Source organism: Cydia pomonella, chromosome 2 (genome assembly GCF_033807575.1).
Source record: "Cydia pomonella isolate Wapato2018A chromosome 2, ilCydPomo1, whole genome shotgun sequence".
Classification (NCBI taxonomy): Eukaryota; Metazoa; Arthropoda; class Insecta; order Lepidoptera; family Tortricidae; genus Cydia; species Cydia pomonella.
Genome location: NC_084704.1, coordinates 16958262 through 16978914, shown reverse-complemented (window position 1 = coordinate 16978914; position 20653 = coordinate 16958262). Strand labels below are relative to the sequence as shown.

Sequence of the window (20653 nt, the reverse complement as noted above, 5' to 3'; positions counted from 1 at the left end):
TATATATACCTACCTATTTCAAATAGGACATTTTGATTTATGTATTTTAATATAGGTATATACAGGGTGCTCGCGAGGAACCCATATAACTTTACCAGCATATAGCTGAGGTCGTAATAATTAAAAAACATTATATAAACATAGGTCGAAATTAGATTTTTAACTTTTTTAACTTTTCATACAAATTAAATAAATTATTTTTGGTTCACCAGTAACACAATGCCTTAGGACGAGCTGGCAACGTTTGTTATTGTCTCTATCTCTATCAATTTATCGTCAATAATGCCTGCCCACATATTGACTGAAAATTGATGTTGGTGCGAGGATTCCCTGATTGCGTGCGGGTTTTCCTCCATTCACATATGACAGTTGCGTGAATTGAATACCCCTGATCTCGTGAATTGAGCTTCATCAGTCCATAAAATAGTTTTAAGGAAATTTGGGTTCTGAAGAAGTTTTTGATTAATTCTCTAACAGTAGGCAAGTCTTGAAAAGCCGTCGTTTTCGATCAGTCCCTGAACTTTTCTGAGGTGGTAAGGATAAAGACCATACTTTTTCCAACATCGCCACACGGTGAGGTCGCTGACCCCACACATCATGCCTACGCGTCTAGTTGACAAGGAAGGATCTTCCGTAATTAAATTAAGTAGCCTGTCTTCAGTCGCGTCATTCAATCCCACAGCTCGCTCGGAGTTGTGCGGCCGAATTCCTCTTTCTCGCAATTGTCGAAACATGTCCGTAATCGTAGAATAATGGGGCACACGCCGATTAGGGTAGCTTCGCCGGTACTTCTCAACGGCCTGCACGGAGTTACCGTTGCAGAAGCCGTACGTAAAAATAATATCTGCGACATGTTCTGGTGGGAATGTACGTGGCATTGTCGGTATACTTTTTTTTTAAATGTACTTTTTGGTCTTCAAGCAATGCAACAAAAATATGACATTTAAAGGAAGTCATAATTAATAAGTCAAAGTAAGAAAAAATAAAATCCTAGGCAGCCATCTAGCTGTAGATACATATCACTAGAACTAAGTACCTATTGCATGGATCCAAAAGTTAAAAATATCGCACTGTGAAAATAAATGTTTTAAGTACGCATTAAAATTATTACCAGTCTATTATTGTCGATACGTAAATAATTTTAGTAATATTTTATCAATCTTCATGGATTATGATACATACTGGCCACTTGGAAATTTCCTTCGAGTGTGTTTTATAAGTACTTTAAATAATGACATCAGTCACATGAACGATGGATGACATTGTTGGTATTGATTCTAATATCAATATGATGTCTCACGTTTATAACATTTATTTAAACAGTGCGACGAATAATAATTTTCCTAATAATTGGACAAATCGTGCGGTTTAACTTAGACGGCAGACTTTTTAATCAGTGGAAAGGAGAGTAAATTGGTTTTTTAGTGCTGCTCAGTGAAAAATGTATTAAGGATGCTGTAATAGAAAATACTGCGAGTACTAATACTGAAGCAGTATCTAGTTGAGTGGTTACGGATTCACGGATTCTACGAAGTGCACGTAGACGAACAAGCTGGTAGAATGAGAAGGGTACCTATTGCAATTCCTGACAGTGATCATACTTTTTTGTTTGTAGGGTAATAAATAAATAATCTTATTAAAATTTGTGTTACTTTATTTAGCTTTAATACAATCAAACAATAATGGTATGGGTAATAAAAACACTTCGAACTGTTTATTTAGTTTCATGTGTAGTTTTCACGATTTAAACTGAATAGGTGTCCAATTTTTACCCGAAGTAGCAAAAACTTAGCTTCGTTGTTCTGCCATCATAAGAAATCAATCGATCATTAAGAAATATGCATTCTTATGAATAAATACGTGTCACTTCAAAATAAAACTAAGACGGTTAAATTTATCAATTCTTGGGCGTTAAGTAATTTTGTTTATCAATACTTCACTAATACCATTGTTTTAGTCGTGGACTTAACAAAAGCAATGATCATTGATCATACTTTGGATTAAGTGATAGAATTTTAAGATTCTACGTATTTATTTTCAATGACACATGTCGATGATAGTGACAGGAACGAGCTTCTGCAATTTACGTCAGACAGATAATGTGATGCGGTCTTGCAACGTCGCTATCCTAAAGGTGCATTATACTGGATTTTTTCTTAAATAAAAAATATTAATTACTCGCAAACTAAGCCGAATCCAGTTTACTTTATATGACATTTTATTTTCTAAAGATGGTCAAGAACATGGTGGTAAAGTTATATGGGTTCCTCGCGAGCACCCTGTATATATATATATATATATATATATATATATATATAGTTCTTTACGCGGTCACTTCCCTCTAGAAATACTTACTGTGAAGTTATTTCTAAAGGCTTGAAAGTACAAAACTAGGCTATTTCATAAATTCATATCCTACCTATTATTAAGCGTCTTGTAAGAGTTGTTGGACTTGTTGGCGGACATAAAAATGCATTCTCGCATTATTGCTTGCTACCGGTGTATTTATTCAATAAACATTTAAGGATTGTACGGTACATGTACCTATAATTCTAGTTACATTAGAATTACATCAGTAATTATTCAATGATGCCCATGTTTTATGAGTTGTGTATTTCGCTCGGTGTAGATAATGTGCAGTTGAGATAACGACGATAAGACCCGCATTTGGCATGAGACAATCATTTTTCAGACATTTTTTATTTTATTTTATTATTTAGCTTTAGAGCTTGATACACTTTACTTAATTCAGTTCAGAATCCTAAATGACTTGGTTACTAGGTGTAATGGCGCTTAGCAAGTAGGCTTTGTAGACCAGTTTACTAAAACACTAGTCGATATGATTATAATTGTTTTTTAAAACACTCCATATTTACCTACTATGTATATTGTATTCGTTTTGAACACTACCACCATTTTGGTGGTAACTACTGCGAAAAAAATCTTAGTTGTCCCCAGTGGTGAAACTGAGAAAGTCACATATTTTGACTAAGATGTAGAGTTTGTGAAGTTAAGGCATGTAGAGTTAGAAGCTTGGCTCTACATGAGATCTAATATCTTTGGGAGTGCGAGCCATATGGTCTCGTCTTGGCTTGGCGATATTTGACATGAAAATGTTTTTGGTGGGATTTCACTTTTTTTTACAACACATTGCATCTTCGCCGCCACAGGGCTGACACTAACAGAAAGGTACTAGATTTAATACTTCTGATTATTATGTGGTGGTTGCTTATTACTTATGTTGCGTAGTTTCATCCCCTAATTTAAATGATGGGGGTGATTTACTATTAAATTCCTGCAATATGTATTTTATTATTTATAACAAGGAGTCTATATGTCAATTTTCAGAACTCTAGCACAAAGAGTATTGTAGTCCTCTAGCATCTAAATTTGCAGAAATCTCAAACTTCCATCCCCTATCCCCATCCCTAGTTTAAGGGGTTGGGTAAAAGTTTTAGTTTTTTTTGTTGTTGCGTAATAATACTAGCTAAATGAATCGACATGGTATAACTCTTTGCAATCAACGATTTATTTGATTTTCTGTCTCATTCTTGACGCAGGTGCCGTATGCATTGCATTCCTCGATCGCGCATCGATAAAATAATTACTACTACTACTTACTAAAAATAGTATAAATATATATTTTGATAAAGTACGGAACACTACTAAAAATGTGTAATTTTATTTTTGATCGAAATGATCGATTACTTTTTCGTCAGTCCAACATGCTCATGTATAAGAAAACTAAGACTACCAAAATTATGGTGAAAGGATTGCAAGGCATACGTCATATCGGACCCTCAAAGTGGAGTGGCTATACATACTGGCTATCATGATTTTGCTAAGTGTCTTCGACGTGTCCGGATCGATGCATACGTAGGAAGGTATTTACCTAGTTCTTCTTATTGAACTATTGTTCTAAATTCTACTCTACACTTTTTCCTACACTAGATAATGGGCTAATCGTATTCAATTGTAACTCTTTCTAAACATACTATGTACGTACGTCCTATAGGTGTACGACTAATATAGCTAATATACGAAGGTGGAAATCTCATTTTATAGGAAAAAGTGTAGGTAAGTATCGACGTAGCTGTGTAAAAATATACGTTAGGTACACAGAGTTGCAAAAGTTCATACCCACTTTATGAATGAATTCCATTCATAAAGGGGGCATTCACTTTTGTATCTCTGTGTACCTAACTAACCTACTGTGCTTTCGTTGTAGCTTGATGCCGTATATCAGATATCATTTTAGTACAATGTTTAGCTTGTAAACTTAAAAAAAAACACTAAATATTGACAACTCACACCACACATAGGAAATATCTACAAATCTCCGTTTTATTTTCAATACATTAACTAGCAAACTACTAGTTAATGTATTGAAAATAAAACGTATAATGCCTGAATATAGGTAAGTAGTTTAGGTATTTCATATTTTATTACTTACCTCTTCATCATTATAACACGTTTATTTTTTTATGTTGAAAAACCGTTCTTAATAAGTTGTCTGAATGGAACGGAATAGCTGCCGAAACGCAGAGGCGTTTTTCTTACTGCAAGAATGTTTTAAGTTTCCAAAGGCAACATTCGATATTGTTTTTATACAATTTAAATATACCATACACAAATAATCGTAAATAACTCCATATAAACTCCTGCCTTAAAACCCTCCCAACGCTCAAGATTCCTCTTTTCGAACCACTCGCTACGCTCGTGTTTCAAATTTGGAATCTTTCGCTTGTTCGGGTATCAATCAACGCACGAGCGGTTAAACAACAACTTTGTAAAACAAATAACTAGGTATTATGAGTTCTAAGTGTATACCTAGCCCACATTCTTTACCCAAACAGGTAAAACTTGCCTCAATATAAGCCTTTCGATCAGTAGTAAGAGTAAGTAGGTAAAACGTAAACTTGTATGCGTAGGTGGTAAATTTAAAATTACACGTATAGGTAGATAAGGAAAATCTAGTGACTAAAAGCGTACACTTACGAATAGCTCTTAACACTGTGACTACCGAGAACCCACCTGGTAGGCACTCGTAATGTTCGCTCAGATGCTGATTAATCCCGCCTGGCGGGTTGTACCTATAAATCTACACGCCACGCCAAAGAGCCCGCTTGACGGGCTTACATTGCATCTTCGCCGCCACAGGGCTGACACTAACAGAAAAGTACTAGATTTAATACTTCTGATTATTATGTGGTCGATAAGTAGGTACAGTTGATATTTAAACAGGCATGCGGCATTGCGTTGCACGTCTTAGCCTGCCTGGTGAGTTCTGTCGGTTTCTGGGGTATTGTTCAAAATTTGCCCGGTTGCGAAAGTGTTAAATTAAGTTCAACTTTTTAAAATCTGACTGTTTGGGAATAAATTAGGTATTTCCACTTGCGTAAATGCGTTCTCTTCGATTAGCCCGGTCATTTACGTAAATATTTACGGATTTTTAAACGAATGTTTTTTTAATTAACCATTTGGTTCATATATTGCAACATTTCGACTGTTGTACCGAATACAACCGGCAGGCTGATGCCTCGCTTTATTTTTTATTTAAAAAAACTCATTGGTACGAGCCGGAGTTTGAACCTGCGACTTCCGGATAATGTTCTTCCAGGCTTCCATAAGGGCCGATACAGACTGACAGGAACCCGACTGCAATTTGTATGTATATATGTTTGCATGTACATATAGTTGCAGTCGGGATGCAGTCCGTACCGGCCCTAACGCTTGTGTTGTCATGTTGTGAGGTCTGAGACTCTTGTAATGACTAGACGACGATATATACCTATACTGCCCTCCTAATCAAAGAGCATATAATCACTACGTTTTAAGAGACGGGACTCCCATACTAGCGAGTGGAATCAGTTTGTTTCGCAGATCATTACCAAAATGTAAAAAACTGTCAAAGAACCATAGTACCAACATAAGCGGTTTAAATAGTGTAGTATGCTACACGCTTGCGTTTCTTATCGATATCGATAAAATGGGGAGGATTGAAACATAGACTCCTGTCTAAAAATGTTGTACTCGAAATCAGGTTAGAATCGAGTCCACATTTAAGTTGTGTTATAAAGTGGATAGTTCTATGAGTAGACTAATACGTAGTAAAGCTTAATGTGGGCCCGGATTTTTTTTTACAACACCTTGTTGGGTAGGGGCTTTTTCTTCCCCACTAGGAAGGCTCAAAGTAGCACTTTTCTTCCATACTAGGAGGGATCAAAGTGACACTTATCTGTTCTAGAACACATTTTTTTTCTCTTTTTGCATACTTTTTAGGTTAAATTAAATTTGTACCATAATAATTTCCTCATAGGTGATGAGAAAATCAGTTTGTAAATTTATCACGTGGTAGCAAAAATATTTCCACCTTAGGGTGGTATTCCACCTATCCAATTTCTTTGTCCAATGTCATTGCGTCTCACTCTCTCATTAAGCAAAATGTGAGACGCAATACACATAGGACAAAGAAATTGGATAGGTGGAATACTACCCTTAGGCGTTAACGATACGACCTTCAAACCTTCAAGAAAAGAGCGTACTCCCATCTTAAATGCCGGCAACGCACTTACAACCCTTCTGGTGTTGCAGGTGTCCATGGGCGGCGATAATCGCTTACCATCAGGTGATCCGTCTGCTCGTTTGCCTCCTCTACAAAAAAAAAACACTTGATTCCCTCACTACGCTAGGATTCTATTTTACAATACCTCGTTACGTTACACTCAGAATGTAATTATAAAATCCTTCGCTATTTTTTTTAATTAAAAGCTCTATTTCAAAATGATCTGCACATAGATAGATAGATAGATAAAATCTTTATTCAACCACAACTTACATGCTTTGTGACACAAACAAATAATATACATGTTTCAATAAATGGAACTTTTCTATGGGAAGATGTATCAGCTCTTCGTTCCCAGCAAATTTCACCCACTGCCTGCATCTGAAAACATACAGCCATGGACATACATGACTTTATCTACATTTTATATTCCAAGTATTTGCTAATGAGATGATCAACTGATTATTTAGCGCTAATATGCATCTATAAATCATGTATTTTTGGCATCCAATTATCAACAACCCTTTATCAATGCTCTAACTTTTATGTATTTATATATCTGTTAATCATGAGAACCGGTCTGGCCTGGCCTAGTGGGCTGTAACCCTGCCTATGAAGCCGATGGTCCCAGGTTCAAATCCTGGTACGGGCATTTATTTATGTGATGAACATGAATATTTGTTCCTGAGTCATGGATGTTTTCTATATATTTATATGTATATATCGTTGTCTATGTCTAAGTACCCACAACACATGCCTTATTGAGCTTACTATGGGACTGAAGTCAATTTGTGTAATAATGTTGTATAATATTTTTTATTTATCATAAAAACAGAGACTAATTTACTTACATTTCAGGTTAATATATTAAATAATATCTAGATACAAAAATATGTTAAATAATGGTCATTCATGCATAGATGATAGATAATTTTCCACTGAAAATCTTGGACGAATTAATTTTGTGTCATATTGCATGCAAGTTCTCAGGAAATTTCACATATTTTATTTAATTTTTTTTTGACGACCGGTTTGGCCTATTGGGTAGTGACCCTGCCTACGAAGTTGATGGTCCCGGGTTCAAATTCTGGTAAGGGCATTTATTCCTGTGATGAGCATGGATATTTGTTCCTGAGTCATGGGTGTTTTCTATGTACGAGTATATAAGTATTTATAAATATTTATTATATTATATATATCGTTATCTAAGTACCCTCAACACAAGCCTTATTGAGCTTACTGTGGGACTTAGTGAATTTGTGTAATAATGTCCTATAATATATATATTTTATTTTATTTACACTGATATACAAATAAACATACAGTTATCGATAGTTTTAGTACATCCCTAGTTCACAACTAAAAAGAATATAAAATATCAAGCTTTCGATGTGTTTAAAGCCTGCTGCACCAAAATAAGGTCAATAGTATATAAAGCAATACGTACCGGTCTTTATCCAAGGGAAATTTCGCTATAAAATTCCTTTTTTCGTGATTTTCTCGAGTGGCTCGTTTGGCAAATATTTCACACTTAGTAAACCGTTTTCTCGGTGGCATTGAAACAAACTCGCTCTTTACTCTGATTACGGTTCACTGTTTTCGATATTTTCACTAAATAAAAAAGAAATTGCACGAAATACTCGAACAAAACATTGAAGCCTTCATAACAAACAAAACAATTAGGCTGACAGTTGACTTGATGTAAACTTGACATAATTAATAACACTGACGTTTTCTTTTTCTTCGTTGGCAAAGATTTTCGAAACAAACTCCATACAAAACTTTTTTGTTCCTAGTTGCGTCAGCCTGCTCCTAATCGTCAATAGCTCTCAAAAAATAATCAATGTTAACCTAATAGTTCCATTTTCAAAATTTGTAATGGAGACAGCACTATTTGGCGTAGGCTGTTTGTTTTAATAAAAATAATAATTCAGCCTATATACATCCCACTGCTGGGCACAGGCCTCCTCTCATGTTCGAGAGGGCTTAGGCTATAGTCCCCAACCTGGCCCAATGCGGGTTGGAGATACACCTTTGAATTCTTCGCGGATGTATGCAGGATGCAGGTTTCCTCACGATGTTTTCCTCCACCGAATAGCTAGTGGTGAATATCATATGATATTTCGTACATAAGTTCCAAAAAACTCAGTGGTACCAGCCAGAATTTTTTTTTTTAATAAACTGCAATATTTTACGATGTGAATATAGGTTATACTGAACACACGAAATCACGAAAAAATAAATTGGCTGGTTCATACTTAATTGCTGGTCTGATGTGGATATTTTCTATGGGATAGTAAATTTTTTTTACGATTTCGGGGTTAGTAAACTTCCATAATGGACCATAACTCAAGAAAAATTATCCATACCATACTCATAATAATATCCCATACGTAATATTACGTTATACGTTTCCCTGACAGAACTAATCGAGTTATGATTGTAAAACCAGAAAAAAAAACGTACATTTCCTCATCAGTTAGCAGTAAGTGTAGCCCAATAGAGTACCATTTGAGTCATGCGGTCATCACTCATCACCTACCTCCTACCTACTATTTACTATACTCTGGCAAGCCAGCTTTGTCACTAGATACAGGCGGCAAATCTGAAAAATGTAGGCGTGAAGGATGGATTGCCAATAAAAATTATAATTTCGCGCCTTTTTCTACGGACAGAGTTAACTTGCCAGAGTATATGAAGTATTTTTTTTTATAAATAACGTAAACAAACACGGTGTCCCTGGCACGAACGTCCAAAATGTAAACCTCTCGAAATTTGACTCTTAGGCTGAATGATTTTATTTCGACAAGTCGAATGCTTTCGACACGAACAGTACAGTAGGCAATATAATATACGTACGTCTATATACAGCCAGCCATTGTTTGAAGAACTTTTGACACTGAAATATCCAATCCATATCGTATCTTTAGCAAATGTTTGAAGTATCTTAATGTTCGAATCGGGCCGGATAGTCTTTGAGAACTAATTTTAACTAAATTTAGACTGAAACGTTTAGTACCAAGTTTGTTGACCTTTTTGCAATGCATGCGTGGTGTGCGTGGGTTATATTTTTGCCTTAGAGAGCTTCCGCCTCCAGACGTTATTGATGTTAAAACTGTTCGCTATTATTCACCTTTTAGTATTTATCGTAGAGTTGCAGTGCCCAATTGCACTCACTCATTAAGTCAAATCATTAAGGGTCTTGTCTATGGGAAATCTGTCCTTCATTCAACATTTAACCTCCTTTCCTAAATTTAATTTTCTAGAGTTCCCGTTCCCGAATTATTGTGGTAAATACTTTCGTATTTTTTACTGACTCAAGTGCATGCATTAAGGCGGGATTCCACCAGTGTGCGGCACTGTGGCACAAGCATGTTCAGTACAAAAATGCAGATGTTGTATTCGGCGTTCGTACCTGCACTAAACAGATAGAGACTAGATTTTTGTCACCAAATTCTAATTCCAATAGGTCTGGGCCTGGGAGACCATTTCACTCGTCATCATGACACTATATGATATATAGTAATTAATGATTAGTCGAATAGGCGACCTGACTGTAAAAATCACCACGTGTGCTGATTTGACTGTCTAACTTAAAAATCGTCTTCTACTCAATTTATTAACTTTCACCTAAATTATTCATTGTACATAATGTCTTTGGGTGTAAGCTAATTCTTATAGTCAATAAATCAATATATGAAAGAAAAAATTATGACTAAGAGTGACGCCTCTGTTTTCTCCACAGACGCCCTGCAGGGTGTAACGCACAATGACGAAGAGGCTCCCCCCGACCTGAACATAAGTGAAGTGTGTAAGTATTATTTTATAATAAAATACTTATTTTCCTTTATGTAAATTATGTATATATTAGCACAGCCCATAGATTGAATTGGATGTAGCTGCATCCTCAATAGTATGGCAACGAAGAGTGTCGATGTTTGCATACCTACCTAACCTACAATGAAGCATATAAATTTTTGCATACCCACAATGACGTCACAAGAAGAACACTCACAGTTAGAATTAAAACTTAGAACGCATAGGGGAGCGCAACTGAGTGGTGCGAGCATTTTGCCCCTCTAAAAAAATGACAAGCGCAATACCGTTACTTGCTGTGTCTGTCAACTACTCCAGACTGCAGGTGCATTTGCAGCGTCTTGTAAAGATACCGGTCAGTTCAATATACCTATGTTCTGTGCATTAGACTACACCTAGTTTAAATATGGCGGATCCTATTTCGAGAAGATAAAAGTTATAAATTCGTTAAAATAAGCGTACCAAGAAGTGAACTTGTATTTTGTAGCTTTTTATTATAAAACCCGACCCTTTTCAATTACCTGTCATCTATCACTTATGCAGATTTCAAACAATCATAATATAGAGTTTCCTTTAATGCTATTAAATAGCTGTGAAAAGATTTTGTGTCATTTCGACAAAAATTGCATGACAGTGACGAATAAGGCTTGACGTATGAATGATCTACAAAATCATTCACGCCAACTGATGACGCTGGTGAACACTCACGCATTGTGTGTCAAATGACCACTTTGCTCACTGCCTCGGTAACAAGTCAGGTCTGTTTGTCCTGTTTCAGTAGATGCCCTCTTATAGTAGGAGATACGTTATAAGGAATACATATATACTCTTATCCGTTATTTATTTGTGATAAAAAATAAATGATAGATAATATTCACAATGACACATTGCCAATAGGTTGCCTATTAAAATTGCGTACGGACTCTACGGATAGAAAAAAAAACGCTTTTTTATATTGTTATTTAATAGTATATAAAGCTTATTTTATAAATATACTAACTGTAATAGGATGCCTTATTAAAAAGTTGGTTCATGGTGGCCTAGATTAATCGATCTAATTACAGTTAGATAATATACGATTAAATAACAATAAAAAACCGGCCAAGTGCGAGTCGAACTCGCGCACGAAGGGTTCCGTACCATTACGCAAAAAACGGCAAAAAAATCACGTTTGTTGTATGGGAGCTCCCATAAATATTTATTTTATTCTATTTTTTAGTATTTTTTGTTATGGCGGCAATAGAAATATATCATCTGTGAAAATTTCAACTGTCTAACTATCACGGTTCATGAGATACAGCCTCGTGACAGACGGACGGACGGACAGACAGCAGAGTCTTAGTAATAGGGCCCCGTTTTACCCTTTGGGTACGGAACCCCAAAAAGGAAAAAAAAACTGTCCGTACGCAATTTTACTAGGCAACCTATTTGCAATCAATGTGAATATTATCTACCTATCATTTATTTCTTATCACAAATAAATAACATATATAGTACATATTCCTTATAACGTAACTTAGACCAATAAATCAATTAATGGTATCTCATAAACAAATTATGTTGAAAATGGAATTTGATATTAATATAGGCATCTGCACGACAACCACGAGTTGGCTTTTGACATTTACGTTAGCGTCTGCGTGATACATCAGTGCGAGCGAGATGGACTGTGATCGAGTTTACGCAGTCGTTAACTTAAACGTCAAGTGTCAACTCGTGGCACCGACTACTTACGATTATCACATCTTACTATTACCGTCCAACTCGAGTGGTGAGCGAGAAACTCGAGAAAGACCGAATTTACTACCTTATTAATTAACGGCTCTTTACCCTTAAGCCGCCGGACATACTATACACATGTTACAGTCTCTGGATCCACACACTTTTTCATTCCGAGATATTTTCACAATGCATATTCCTAATTTGCTCAAGTGCCTGAATATGCTCAGGCAAGACCTTGTTCAACAAGCATCACCAATAACCGTAATGTAGTACCGTAGTCCTCCGGATGCAACTGTTACTCGTACAACTGAAATCACTCTACTTATAGGCCCCTACTAAATGGTAACTCAATGCGAATTAGCAACCAAGTTAAATCGAGCCCCTAACAGAGTAAGACGTGTGTCATTTTTGCTCTTCTGCATTGGTATGTACTCTTACTATTGGGTGTCTCTAGCATTGTTCCCAAAGGCAATTACATTCTCTAAATGCATTAAAATTGATTATTGGCAACTCCACGGTTCAGTTGGAGTTGCCAATAATTAATTGAGTTCAAAAATTAATTCATTCACATACGTGAATCTCTTCTTGCATTCGCTTGTATTCGGTCTCTGTCGCGCTGAAAAGCTGCATTAGCCCAGGCGATGTTTCTCTGAATATTGACGACAATGATCGCAGTTAGTATTGGTATCCTCACCCTACTAACCTAACCTAAAGGGCTAACACACAATTACACGATACGACGCCGTATCGTGGGACGATGCGACGCCATGTCAGGTTGCGTCGTCGTGTAACGTTGGCGTCGTGTCTTGGCACGATACGACATCGTGGTCCGGTACAATACGATGTCGTCTCACAGCACAATACGATGTCGTGTCACGTTGTGGCGTCACGTCGCGGGGCGATACGACTTCGTGTCATAGTATAATACGACGTCGTGTCTCGTTGCGACGCCGTGTCGTGGAAACCTACGATGTAAACCGAAAATGTTTATAGCATTAAAGAAAAAGACAAAATTATGTTCAAATCGGGGAGAGCGACCCGCACTAAGATACACCGATTGCGAACATTGATTAACACAGCATACGAGTAGGCTTGCCATCTCTAAAATTTAGAGTCTAGAACCCGGACACGTCAACAGGTTTTTTTAAACAGGTTGTGCGTGTGTCGTGGGCGGCCTAAGGCTTTAAGTTTTTAAACCCGGACTACAAATGAAGTCCTCCCCGGACGCCCTCTAAACTAGGACAAATCCGGGGAAACCCTACATACGAGTCATGCTAAATTGCATTTATTTATTTGGTGCTTATCGTTTGTTCGACCGCCATACTTTATATATATATATACACCGTGTTTTTTTTGATTTCCGTTAATTTCAAGGGTGCATCCCTGACCTTAAATTAAGTAACACTAACACTAGACCCTACTCATAGTTTTGTGTTCCTGCCGGTGAGTAAGGTTGCCAGAGCTCAACGAGGGGGGTGGGGTTAGGGTCGGCAACGCGCATGTAACTCCTCTGGAGTTGCAGGCGTACATAGGCTACGGAGACTGCTTACCATCAGGCAGGCCGTATGCTTGTTTGCCACCGACGTAGTATTAAAAAAAAGTAATTTCTCAAAGACACCGAGATATTCTAATTAACTCAATTTCGGAGATAATCAATATTTAATTTTTATCTTATAAGGCCCTTTTGAGCATGTACACTTGCCTTAGGGCCTGTTTACATATTGATTAGTGTTTAGTATGAGATAATATATTTGCTACTAAACGTAAATACTATCTCGGACGAATGATGTTCGAAATGATATTGATTTGTCACAGTTTTCAATTGTTTGGTTGAGTTAAATGTAATGCCCGTGTTACAACAACGCTATATATATATATATATATATATATATATATATATATTTGTGTTCAAAAAAAATTGTATTTAAAAAAAATAACTTTATAAGAAAAAAGTTTTTTTTTTTTTTTTAAATTAACTATGCCATTTAGTTTCCCTTAACGTTCTTACCGATAGCCCAAAGTTAACGGAATTCAATAAAACACGGTGTATATAATTTTATATATTACATACAGGTAAAGAAATTTATACTTTAATCGGTATACAATATAGGGCTTGCCCTGGCGCTATACTAACACACTACACAATCTACACATGGTGCGACTCCCGTCTGCATTACGACCGCGGTTATCTCCTGACACATACAACGTGACACGACGTCGTATCGTGCTGTGAGACGACATCGTATTGTGCTGTGAGACGACATCGTATTGTGCCGGAGCACGACGTCGTATCGTGCCACGGCACGACACCGCAACGTGACACGATGTCGCATCGTCCCACGATACGACGTCGTATCGTGTAATTGTATGTTGGCCCTAACACTTATGATTATGAGAGAGTCTAACTATGTCACAGATTCAGAAATGTGTGGTAGCATTGGAATAGTTATTTGTACAACAAGAGAGCAAAGTTTGATATTTCTTCGAGTGCTTGTTTTGAGTCCCGTGCAAGCGAAAGATTCTAGAATCTTGAGCGTAGTAAGGGACTCAAAAGCGCACGAGATGTAAATAACTTTGATCTCGTGTAGTACACAAAATTTTTCACGTCAGTCAGACATCAAAAAATACAACCTGAATAAATTTAATCCAGACGGACGGATCACTATTTCACTCATGTTTTCTGAAGGTATTCTAACAATTTACTTTAATTACCGCAATAAAACAAAACGAAAGAAATTTCAATAAAATAATACGAAAATAATGAATTAATGAACATCAATTGACAGTTCAATCGACAACTTTTTTTTGTAAAAAAAAACTTTGTAAGATACGGTCCGAATTGCGGATACTACTATTTTCCAACTATAGTAGAGATCGTTAAAAGTAGTTAAGAGCAATTCCTAGCTGAGCAACTTTTCAAATCTCGAATTTTTGAAGCTATGTTTCTGTCGCGCTGCGGTGGGCGGGAGCCGGAGCTATCTAAGTGTGAGTGCGCGCACACAGACGCGAGACTCGTGCGCTCGCTCATTGCGCGCCGTTCCGTCGACATCGCCCGCGAGCCAGACGGAATTTATTCTGCGCTGCCCGACGCAAGTTGTTTTTGTTGTTACCACGTAATATTGTTTTTCATTTTTATATTATACTGTATCTATTACACCCTAATACCAAACACCCTATCACCTGTACTAAATGTATTTTACACCTATGATGACGAAATAATAAATGATTGATTGATTGATTGATATTAATTACCATATAGGTAAAAACTGCAAAGAAGAATGATGTCTCAGCTTCGGTTGTCGTCGTACAGTCAAGTGCAAAAATATGTATCGAAAGAATCGTCTCATAAATATGGTACTACGCTCTTATTACACTGGAATAAGATGCTATGGGACATATTTTTGAGTAAGATGTGTACACCCATATTTTTACACTTGACTGTACCTATCCGTATCAGTAAGTTGGGAGTGATCATGGTGTGTTGTGAAATTTTGTAAGTAGGTATATACCTATGGTTACAATCTATTTAACTTGTAGTACGATGGGGCTAAACTTGGGCCGCCTTATTGAACAACGTATATATCGCAATGACAATCTGGGTAAAGTATGTTGGGATAATGCCGGACAATTTTGGGACCAATTGAGAGAACTCGTGAAAAAATGATTTTTCGTGATCGCAACACGTGACAGATTCTTGAAGTACGTAGCGAATTGTTAAATAATAACCGTAGATTCGGCCTGAATTTTGGTAATCTTCAATATAAAACGGTTTTAGTATTGTACCTGTGTAAAGATGAGACATACTTTTTTTAGGGTAACGAGTGTTTTGCCATCAAGGGAGAACATTGGATGGTGAAAAAAAGTTGCTTCTAATGGAAAGAGAATAAGGTATCACAAAGAAATAGGTCCGGTGTCTACCCTTTTGTATCCGATCTTAACCCGGATACAAAAATTGGTAAAATTGTGGCTCTCAAACTTTGATACCTATGTCATAAGGCAATTTGAATTTGACCTCTTATTGTAAGGTTTACCCGAAGTAATAAAAAAAAACCACTAAAATAATAGATACGTTGCGTAGTTTTGACAATTTAAGATTTGGTGAACTGTACAGGTTTAGGGAAAGTGTAAATGTATTGTTTATTGAATGGAATGTACTGGAAGATATTAAGTACTTAAGTAGGAGGGACAAAAATCAAAATAAAAAATAATCGTGCCCAGTCATTTTTAATGAAGGTCGCCAAAAAAATAAAAATCAAACTTAGAAATCAAAAAGACTAAGTAGTTCTTTAAAAAGGTCAAGGTCACTGAGAGCCCATCTTGAAGTGTGGAAAATAATTAAAATTGCGATTTTGTTGGTTTAATTTTGCAATTATGTATATATATATATATATATATATATATATATATATATATAGTTGATATACAATCTTGAAGCATTTTAAGGAAACTACTTTCGAAGCCCTATCTCTATTTTGTATCCGAAACTAGCAATGTATGTATGCGTGCACATCTACATATGCATCCGTATGTGTAGGTACTTTATTGCGAAAAATTGCTCATTTGCTATCTATTTTACTCGATTTTGTTATAAATTTCAACATGTATCATCATCCCTATACAATATAAATACTCTTTATTGCACACCTCAATAAAAGAAAACAATACAAAAGAAAACATACACATAAGCACAGGTAAACAACATGCGGTCTTATCGCTAAAAGGCAACCTTTGGGTTGCGGAAAGTAAAAAAATTACATTGTCAGTAACCGTCGCGCTGGTAGTGGTACTGGATAAAAATAATGGTACGAAAGTGTGATCAAGAAAACAATAAATGTGATAATTAAGGTCAGTAGGTAAATTGAAGTAAATTTAAAGTTTGATAATCACTGCTATTTTTTAAATAGGTAAAGATCTGATTGTTTCTGGTCCGATCTTTACCTGGAAGGGTCAAGATCGGATATCGGTCTACAGCAGTGCTAGGTCTGTTAACACAATTACAAAAACAAACACAGTTTCATCACAATACGCAAAATAAATTACAGAGCGAAGATCGGATAGAAGGAAGAATTCGCGAAATTTACCTTGCTCTCTGTGATTGCACATAGCACAAGCCCGACTCCCTGAGCGACGCGGGGACACTGACAGTCGAGGCGCAATGAAATGGCGTCTTACACAATACAAGATACAAGATACAAGAAATTTATTGGTAAAAGTCAATGTTTTACAGGTCATTTTGAGTTAGGTACATATTCAACTAATACTAGTAGGTACACAGCATTTTTTGGATAAATGTCACTTATTATAAATACAACGTTGCCAACACGTTGCTTACAATTTTGCCAACATTAAAAAATAAAGCCAAATTAGAGGGAAATGAATGTCCTACGTTCTTCACCCGCATCCGGTATTTACCCAACATACCTTAATCGTTGAACCGCCGCATTTCAAAATGGCCCTTATTTTGATATCGGATAGCCGTAATGTAATACGGCGGATTATACAATACGACTGCGATACTTATATATAAATCCCCTCGTCAATGTAATTTCATTAAATTTGCTATCTATGTAGTGGTAAACATCAAAGTAGTTATCATTTACTTGTGACGCACAAGTGTGAGCAATGTAAAATACTATATTTCTAAAAAAAGTTGCCTACTACGTAATAAAAGAAAATGTGATTATTAAATTATAATACGAAAGGTGGTCAAATCGCAAAATGCTGTCGTTTTATTTAAAATAATGAAATAATTAGACCAGTTCCGAAAGTACCGAGAAATCCCGGTTCTTTAAAACAGTACCGGTTCTGCAATCCCTAATAAGGATGTTATTCCCATCACTATTCCTTCTGTGTACGTATATTTAGAAACTGTCTCCGCCTCCAATTCGTGCGATAAGGACAACTGCAGCTCGGACCGAAATTCACTCGCAAAAAACTTAAAAATCGAGGTTTCGCTCTCGACTGTTTCCTCCTCCAAAACGCAACTAATCATTATGAAATTTTGGAAATTGCAAGAGGAAGAAGTAATCTATGCCGCTATGTTTTGATTTTTTGGATATTTTTTGTCATATTTGTATACTGTGCCTTTTTTTACAGCCAATTCAATTTAGCCGTTTTTGCGATTTTCGAGGCGCTGTATCTTTCTTCAAAATAAAATAATCCAAAAAAGCAAAACATAGCGGCACAGATATTGATGATATTGATCTTATTTGAAAAAATCACTGCTCTAGGTTAAAAATCCAGGGAGGAATCAGTCGAGAGCGTTTGTATAGAAAAATCGCAACTAGGAATTCCTCTTAAGTACAATTATTTACTGCGTAACAATTGCGTAAATTTGTATAAGTTCATTGTTTTGATTGTATAATAAAATACGTAAAATATGGTGTTTTTATTAAATTTTAAACTTTTATTTCATTAATTAATTGTTACGAATGAAGACTCGTAGGGTGTTTTGAAACGATGCGGTCTGACTTATTTCGGGGGTCTATTATAAACCGTCAATATACCGTTGAATTACGTATGCAATTTTTTTGTCTCTTTCTTTTTGCTAATGACGTGAAAGGGATAAAGACAATAGAATCCAAATATTTCGAACTTGTATTAGGCCCCGCACTTTGAAATGACATTCGAATCTAAAGGTCACTTGAATGTTATTTTGTCTCACTCGGTGAGCAAAATGCGATTTTGCTCACTGTTTTTAAGCAGCAAATTACCCTTGTTTGAGCTGCTGACGTGAAAAATACATTTCAAAACATTTTAGTGCCATGTTTATACAATATTTGCATAACTAGGCCATATATTCGTATGGGAAATAAATATGCAAATTATTACTTATTTTACATACGTTACGTAGGCCTGCTCAGACGATCGCTGGGTATTGAATATTACGTGGTATTTGTATTATTTTCCCATTCAACAAGTCGGGAAAAACCCGCGGTTTATCCAAGAGTCGTAAGCGACTACTAGAATGGTTTTTATACTTTGTTGTTCCTATCGTTGATTCAGTATTATGTTGATGGTTGGATGGTTTATTTGTGTGCTGAGTGTAAAATGTGACAAATACAGTAGACTCTTTTTAGTGAAATAATAGAGTTAACCGTGCGCTGTCCACTCTTGGTTAGTTTCTATGTGTACCTATTGTTTGTGTAAAATGGGTTATTGCTGTTACATTCACTCCATACGTGAGTATTCTCATTAAAGAAGTTCACTAGCAGTTACAGTTTTTGCTGGTTTACTGTGCAGTGAAATTAACACTAACCCCCTTATTCATAAACGTGTACTAAAGTTACGACGCCGCTAATCATCGTTTGTCCCTTTCCGACGTATGGTATGATGGAAAGGGACAAACGATGATTAGTGGCATCGTAACTTTAGTACACGTTTATGAATAAGGGGGTATATGTATTTATTAGTTACTACGGCTAGTACTATTGTCAAAATGTATAAACAAACAGCTAAGCTGTATGTAAATACACCTGTTGTATGCAAATTTACAAAGCTCTATCACTTAATCATTTACTAATTTTCTGTTGCCTCTCTTTCTATCAACCGCATTTGTTACCTTTCGCAGTGTTAATATTAATACGTGTTAAATAAGTATTCTCATGATAATGTTTCGTTGCACAGTACATGCCATCTCGATAGCGGACCCGACGTTCGGCGTCGGCGTGGAAGAGATGTACCGGCAGCCGGCAGTGCCGCCGCCGTCGGCGCCGCAGCCCTCCGGGGCTCCCAAGATGCCCTACGTGCGGATCATCGAGCAGCCGGCCGGCAAGTCGCTGCGGTAAGTCAATGCAATAACATGATGTATTTTTGCTGTCGTTCAACGTCGGTTTACGAAGTATACATTTCGACACGAATTCTATATCGTCGGATATGAACATCCGACCAAAATGATTTTAACATAACAGTTATGAATAGAGAATTATCTTTAACAAACTGACTGTATTCCTATGATTTTTAGTTATACAGAGATACAGAAAGTGCATAAAATGTGTGTCATTTTACACCTGCAGCCTATGGATCAACTTTACTCAAAAAACTTACAGCGCCCTACTCGTGCAATATAATAATGCTTTTAGGATGCTGTTGGGGCTGCCGCGCTATTGCAGCGCTAGCGGTATGTTCGCGGAGGCGCGCACCGACGGCTTCCACGCCATCATGCGCAAGCGGGTGGCGTCGCTGGTGCGATCAAATGAACTCAGTGGGTCAAATGAAGTTTCGGCGAAGAAAACAAGACTTAAACTTTGACGAGTTGCAATTGGTCTGTAAAACACCCAATACTCATAGTATTGCGTTTTAATAGTGGGGTCACTTTTACGCGGATATTTTGTTTGACGTTAGACTTCCATGTTTTTTTCGTTCGCTGCTTAACCCAACTATATAAGAAAAATTCATAGTAGTTTATGTGACTGCTACATAATGAAAGGCATTAAAACACAAGTGTGGATTTAAGAAACTAACGAAGGACCACACGAGTGTTTTAATACCTAATTATGTAGAGTTACATACACTATTTTATCTACACACATATAATAAACTGTCTATGAT

At 36.5% G+C, this 20653-nt stretch overlaps 1 protein-coding gene across 6 annotated transcripts in view; it reads left to right on the top strand.

The window, feature by feature from the left end:
- LOC133534528 (embryonic polarity protein dorsal) overlaps positions 1–20653 on the top strand; it is a 67423-nt gene that overhangs the window by 8851 nt on the left and 37919 nt on the right. For 5 of the 6 annotated variants that reach the window (XM_061873693.1, XM_061873692.1, XM_061873694.1 and 2 more), the window contains exons 2-3: positions 10311–10376; positions 19730–19886. In XM_061873693.1, coding sequence (XP_061729677.1) covers positions 10311–10376; positions 19730–19886 — 223 coding nt within the window. Of the gene's footprint in view, positions 1–10310; positions 10377–19123; positions 19285–19729; positions 19887–20653 lie in introns of those variants that run through there. The other variant, XM_061873689.1, reaches the window with a different exon arrangement.